Source organism: Lactuca serriola, chromosome 3 (genome assembly GCF_051521515.1).
Source record: "Lactuca serriola cultivar US96UC23 chromosome 3, Lser_US96UC23_V15, whole genome shotgun sequence".
NCBI classification, from domain to species: domain Eukaryota; kingdom Viridiplantae; phylum Streptophyta; class Magnoliopsida; order Asterales; family Asteraceae; genus Lactuca; species Lactuca serriola.
This window is the reverse complement of record NC_136410.1, coordinates 36,840,499-36,847,919: the sequence shown is the minus strand read 5'-3', so window position 1 is coordinate 36,847,919 and position 7,421 is coordinate 36,840,499. Positions and strand designations below refer to the sequence as shown.

The following is a 7,421-nucleotide window of genomic DNA, read 5'->3' as shown; positions in this document are numbered from 1 at the left end:
TATTTTTTTTTCTAAGGTCTATTTTTATATTATGCATGTTTGTCATTCGAACAAAAAACATTGATTTGTTTTATTTAACGTTTTAACATAATTTTTCTTTTATAGGCAATATTGTCTTATATATGAAAAAAGTAAGTGAAATATGATTTTCTTTATTGTACGACAACTAACTGAGGATGAACAAATCCGAGTACAACAATTGAAGACTATTTCATTATGTTTAGAAAATAAATTAAGATGGATTTCCTTCTCTTTTCCAAAAAGATCAAAACAAGAAGCAAAATGGGTGAGAAAGACTTCGTGAAGATGGGTTATCTAAATTATTGGTTACTAACATATTAGTGTGTGTGTGTGTGTGTATATATATATATATATATATATATATATATATATATATATATATATATATATATATATATATATAAAGATTCAACTTAGGCATGTTATTATTTACATATTTACACATTCAAGAGTTTTTAACATATGATTTTAATGTGTAATGTCTTTTTATTTTCCTTTTTATGTACACACATTGTAACCATATTCGTAGTATATATAAGTAAGCTGTGATAGAAAAAAATCATGTGTTTGAAGAGATTTGTAATTTTAAATAGGTAGGTTATTTTTGGTCACTTAACTTTTGGTTTTGTGCTTATTTGGTCACTTAACTATTTTTAAGTTTTAAAAGGTCATTAAATTTTTGACTTTTTGCTCATTTAGTCACTTAACTTTTGTTTTGGTCACATTTAGTCACTTAACTTTTAGATTTGTGCTCATTTGGTCACCTAACTTTTAAAATTTTGCTCATTTAGTCACCAAACTTTTAAAATAATTTAAAAGTTTAGTGACTAAATGAGCACAATTTTAAAAGTTAGGTGACTAAATGTGACCAAACCAAAAGTTAAGTGACTAAATGAACACAAAGACAAAAGTTTGATGACCTTTTAAAACTTCAAAAGAGTTAAGTGACCAAATGAGCACAAAACGAAAAGTTAAGTGACCAAAAATGACCTAAACCTTTTCAAATATGAAGCGTCGAAAAAATGAGTTTTATCGCATCAATGGTTATTACAGCACAATTTGTTTTAGGGGATAATAATATTTATGTATACCAAATGTATGTTAATTTCTATATAATTTTGTATGATTTATAAGAGTTTAACAAGTTTTGTTTGATATAAATGTTACAGTAAAAATTGTAGTGGTTTTATGTAACTAAAAGTTTTAGTTTTTTTTTTTTTTTTTTTTTTTTTTTCAAATTATTTGTTATTCGTTATATTAGATATTAACATGCGTTTTTATACAATTTACACAACTTAAAACGATTTATACAATAATCAAAAGTTGTAGTATTTATTTTGTCATACTATTTTGTTGATATATATATATATATATATATATATATATATATCAACATACATTTGATATAAAATTTACACAACTTCAAAACGATTTATAAAATTATCAGTTTATAGTAGAAATAACCAATGACATAAAACCATGGTTGTTCATAAAACGAACATGGTAACTTTATGTTTTGTTTTGCTACTAACATTGGTTTTTCATATATAAATAATAAATTAAAGTTTGTTAAAAGTTATTATTTTAATTAAATAATTAAACGCTTGTGCAACGTGTGAGGTTTCACCTAGTTAACACATAAATGTCGCAAAGTCTTTAGTTTATGGATAAAAAATCACTTTTAAACTCAGCTAGAGATCGTAAAATGATCTCTAAACAGTATATTGTACCATAATCCTTTTTATTTTTATCGCCCTCCGTTACATTTCAACTTTATTTGGTATAAGAAGTTGATCGGCCATGAAATAGGCTTGTGGGTGCTTAATTTTTTCCAATACACCATATTTTTCTTCCAGGCAATTACAAAAATAAAATTTAGATATGTAAACATATTTTAATACATGATTATGTAAATGTAGGGCTATAAATAAACCAAACATCCACGAAAAATTATTTTATGCTCATTTATTTAATAAATGAACTAACATGAACACAAATTCTCTTTTAGTTAAATGAACAAACATAAACAATGTTCTTGTTTGTTTAATTATGTTCATATTCGTTTGTTTAAGTTCATTTTATGTTCATCTATGTTCAATTATGTTTGATTATATTACTATATTATATGTTTGTGTATGTTCATATATGTTCAAATATGTGTGTTAATATCCTTTCGTTTATGTTCGTTTATCATGTTAATGATATAAAACGAACGAATATAAACAACGTAATTTGTTAAACGAATGAACATGAATAAGAAAATCTGTTCATTTATCTGTTTGCTTGTTTAGCTAAATTAAACGAACGAACATGAACAAATCCAATTCATATTTGGTCGGTTTGTTTACATCTCTATGTAAATTTTACTTATAAGATTGTTGACAGCTAGACCATATGTCCCATCCATATCAAACTCAACAACACTGTTGTTAAATATATTACTTCTTTATGTCTTCTTCACGTTAAAACACAATTATACAACTATGTATGTGTGGCTACTTCCAACAATAGAGAAAAACATGTATTTATGTACCTTTAGATATTTTAAGAAACTCTAATATAACATATCATGTCATATTTTACGCTTCAATTTTGTTTATGTCACCACCAACATCATTCATAAAAATCTCCTTTCAAAGTATGATATTTGTACTCTTGAGGGCTTGAGGCATAGGGCGTGTTTGAGAAAATTAGCGGATAGCGGGTAGCTTGTAGCGTTTCGTTAAACGCTACATGAAGTAGCATTTGGATTTGGAGCGTCTTGTTTAAACTAAATGCTAGAAGTTTGTAGTGCCAAACGGGGCTTTCTGTTCAAAATAGAACGTTTTTTAAAATGTTAGAAGCTAGAAGCTCTCAAACGCTACGTACCGATCACGCCCATAGTGGACTACTCAATATATGAAGTTTGAATGGTTACAAAAATAAAAGTTCACGGAAATTTCCGTGTATTCACATATGAATATGTCATGTATTGGTGAAAATTAAAACCAACTTAAAATTATATTCAAATATGAATTAAAAGTTGGGCAAATGTGTATTTTGAAACAAGTTTTATATACATATGTTCACTCATAAACAAACAACATGTTGATAAAATTTATTGCTAACATATAGTTATGTTTATATGTGAACATAAAAATGAGAAAATATGTATCTTAAAACAATTTTTATATATCTAATATTGACCGATACAAATTTGAATATTGAGTCAGTAAAACCATAAACTCATATAAAGAAATTTAAAAAAAAAAAAAAAAAAAACCCTCAAAACCGAAATATACATTTGCCATTTGATTAAAAGTTAGATTATTTCATAATGAGAAATTAAATATAACTTCTTCATTCTTCATGTAGGACAGTAGGAGGATATTTAATTTCGTAATATAGCTTCTTCATGTAGGAGGATATTTTGCTTCCCACACCCATTCCCGTAACACCCGTTTCTTGTCTCTGGAATTTTATGCTTTCCTCAGCAAACAACTGAAAAAGCAAAACCCATACCCTCCCACCTTCTTAATTTACAAGGTCAATATTCATCCCTTGTTTTTGGCATCGTGTCTGTTTTGATCAACTATCACTATTTCCATTATTGGGTATGGTTCGAATTTCTTGATTTTGGGGTAAAACCTGATTTCGCCATATTGGGTATTGAAGATTCTGCTTCCCGTAAGTGGGTTTGCTTTGCTTCCTTTTTTGGTCGAATAATTCGGGTTTGTTTTAGGCTGGCGTTTACTTGAATTGGGGGAAAAAAGTCGAAGATGACCGTCTTTCTAGGGTTCTGAGAATTAAGGTAACTGATTTTTCAAATTGCAATGATTTCTTCATATCAAATGTGGTGCATGTCAAATTCAAAACCGATTAGCATTTCAATGCAAAATTTACACAAACTTTATTGTGTTTGTTACACCGCTTATAAAAGAGTGTTTCAACTGGCAAATATTTCTTCAAAAAATTTCGAAACCAGTATCAATTTTTCGAGTTGCATACCACCTGTTTGACTTCTCGACTCCAAGGAAGTAGATAAGAGCAGATGATGCTAATCAGCTGATCTTTTCATGGTTTTTCTGATTGTATATTGTTGAATTTTCAAAGGGTGAAGAGGAAGATGAAGAGGGGGGTAGATGAGAACACTAAGGGCCCCATGTTTCCAAGACTCCATGTAAATGATACCGAAAAAGGAGGACCACGAGCTCCTCCAAGGAACAAGATGGCTCTATATGAACAGCTTAGTATACCCTCACAAAGGCTTAGTGGTGGTGGATTGTTGCCAGTTAAACCCACTTCAACTGCCAATTATCCCCTGCCACCATCATCTTCTTCCCAAGTGAGTTAAAAATAACCCCATAACTTATAACATCTCTTTAATCGTCTAATCTAAGTGATTATTGTATGATTGTAGGTTGGAGTGAGTGGAAGGGGTTCGTTTTTCCCACTTCATCAAACTCCTTTGCCACATGTAGCTGATAAAATTAACATTCATCGGTATTCTGACTTAAACAATCAACTTGTGCAACAAGAGCAGAGAAAGAAACAAGAAGATGATGACTTTAGGGTCCCGATCTTTGTTCAACAATCTGGAATAAACCCTGATTGTAGTGGGAATCATCAAAACAAAGACAATGAAGGTCTCTCCCCCTTGAGTTCAGCCTTTTCAGGTCGTTTCACAAACATCCAAAGAAATAACTCTCAGGATTTACCCAAATCTGCCTTAAATCAATCATCCAAACAAGTTCAATTGAAGGAAACAAATGGTTCTTCAAGTTTTGATCACAAAAATGCTTTAAATAATTCTATCAGATTACAAAGTAATGGGAATTCACGGGAAGCTGACACCGATAACAGTGTCTCAGTTGAGACTATTAGGGCTGTGGGATATGGGAATTCTTTGTTGTTGCCCATAAGGGATGTTCAACAAGAAGTGCTGAGAAGTCCTGATGATCTTATCAATGGTGATGCTGTTTCTGAGACTTCAATGGTTGATTCTGTATCTGGAGCTGATATTTCTCCTGATGATGTTGTTGGAGTTATTGGCCAGAAGCATTTTTGGAAGGCAAGAAGAGCTATAGTAAAGTAAGTGCTTTTTCTCTCTCTATTTCTCTTTCTCTTTCCCTATTCCTGTTTGTTATTTAAATCTTCTTAAAATAAGATCATCTAGGTTTTGTCTGTTTTCTCTTTGATGTACTAGACATGTTGAGGTTCTACATATACATATGAAACAATGGAAGAAAAGTATTCCTTTATCTTGACGTTAAAGATTTGAATATATATAGTTATTATATACACATGTATAGTTAAATTACATTTACAGAAAAATCATGGATATCGTATAAACATGTCAAAATACCTTTCAAGATGGAATTTGAATTACATTCATCTAATGAGTTTTGCACTTTTTGTATCGTGTGGTATTTGCAGCCAACAAAGATTATTTGCTGTTCAACTATTTGAGCTACATAGGTTGATAAAGGTACATACATACATACAATCATATACACATACATTAGCAATTTAGTAGTTTTGAGGGTTTTGACTTTTGGTCAGGAAGTTGACCATATAATGTAATGGCAACAGGTTCAGAAACTGATTGCAGGATTACCCCACCCAATGGTTGAAGACGAAGCATTTATAGGAAAACCACAAAAAGTTTCTCCAATTCCTATAGACTATGTCCTAAAATCATCCACACACATAATACCAAAGGTCAAAGATTACCATGAAAACTCAAAGGAGGACACAAGGGAATTCTCAGCTGAAAATGGTTTTGAGAAGACACACACACAGGCATCTCTTTCTTCTGTCCAGAACAACAGTGGGCCTGGGCCCATGTTTTCAGGGTACCACCCGTTACCACCGTCCGACCCAAGAACGGGTCCATGGGGTCTGACTCATCAACATCATCCACCTGGACATCAATGGCTAATTCCCGTTATGTCCCCCTCTGAAGGACTTATTTACAAACCTTATTACCCTGGAGCACCACCACCCATGTTTGGTAACTATATATATATATATATATATATATATATATATATATATATATATATATATATATATATATAATTAATCTTATCTTTACTTTAAAAAAAAATCTTAAATATATTGACATATATGTTGATAGCAGGTCATAACATGGTCAACCATGGGGTCCCACAGCAGCCTCATTACCAATGGCCCACCGGATTCGTTCCTCCGCCGGCCCATGGTTACTTCCCGCCTTATGGCATGACAACAATCAACACATCTGGATCTGGTGGTGAGGATATGAATATGAATATGAATATGAATATGAATATGAACAACCCGCAGCCAAGGTACAAGTCAGTAGATGCATGTAACAATAATAGTGAGGTACAAGTGAGTAATGCAAGTAGTTTTTCAAGTGATAGAGTAGAAAAGCGAGACGTGCTTCCTCTTTTCCCCATGTGTTCTCCAGCAGTTGAGGGGGAGGGGAGTCGGGTTATAAGAGTTGTACCTCGTAATGCACAGTTGGCGAATGAGTCGGTGGCCCGCATTTTTCAGTCTATACAGGATGAGAGAAATAGACAGGATCCGGTTTGAAGTGGTTTTGGATTTTGGTTGGATGTTGTTGTACTTTTTGCTTTGGATTTAGTTCACATGTTTTCAATGCAGTTTTGGGGTTACATATATATACACGATACATGGTAAAGGTTATGTGTCATTTGTTTTAGGGTAGTTAATGAGTTATGGCGTTTTACAATCTGTGTAATTGGGAAAATAGATGAATACATGATTGTATGCAAAATGGTTTGTAGATGTTATTGCTATACTTTCATACGCATAACAACTGTTATTTTTATCATTATTTTTATTATTATTATTATTATATTTTTTTTGTGTATAGTTTTGTTAATATGAAACATGACTTGTAGACTTGGTTCCGTTATGTATGAGTTGATAATTGATGGATATAAATCAGCAACTTTTTACGTGCTATCAATTTTGCAATCATGTAGGGTAGCCATAGGACAAGATCAGAGTCGGACAACGAAAAGTTTTAGATATGAAACAAATTCTTGAAGACAAGCTCCAATATTTTGTTTTAAGTATGACTATCTTTATATGGTGGTAAATTCTAAAATATAATTAGTTTTGTGAGATCAAAATTATAATATTTAATTATATCTTTATGATGATAAATCTTTGAAACGCTTCAATTCTTATTGGGTTTAAGATACCGATCCAATTCGAACGGATCAATTCAGTTACAAGCAAACTATATTGGATATCTAATCACAATTTGATTTGATCTGTTTCGAAATTTTAAAATCCAAGTGGACTAAATCCGTTTTTTTGACAATCTTGAAAATCCAATCGGTAATGAAACCGATCTCACGTTCACCAACCTAGATATCCAATATCATCATCCAGTAAATATTTAA

At 31.4% G+C, this 7,421-nt stretch overlaps 1 protein-coding gene across 2 annotated transcripts; it reads left to right on the top strand.

Moving 5' to 3' along the window:
- The first annotated feature begins 3,411 nt into the window (after positions 1-3,411).
- LOC145091926 (protein EARLY FLOWERING 3-like) lies at positions 3,412-6,841 on the top strand. 2 transcript variants are annotated; one of them, XM_079029760.1, is made up of 6 exons: positions 3,412-3,811; positions 4,114-4,345; positions 4,421-5,091; positions 5,437-5,488; positions 5,593-6,013; positions 6,140-6,841. In XM_079029760.1, the coding sequence occupies exons 2-6, from the start codon at positions 4,127-4,129 to the stop codon at positions 6,577-6,579; spliced, it is 1,803 nt and encodes a 600-aa protein (XP_078885886.1). In that variant the 5' UTR covers positions 3,412-3,811; positions 4,114-4,126; the 3' UTR covers positions 6,580-6,841. The 2 variants fall into 2 exon arrangements, with proteins under 2 accessions (XP_078885886.1, XP_078885887.1); XM_079029761.1 differs by having other exon boundaries at positions 3,413-3,811; positions 6,143-6,841.
- The last annotated feature ends 580 nt before the right edge of the window (positions 6,842-7,421 follow it).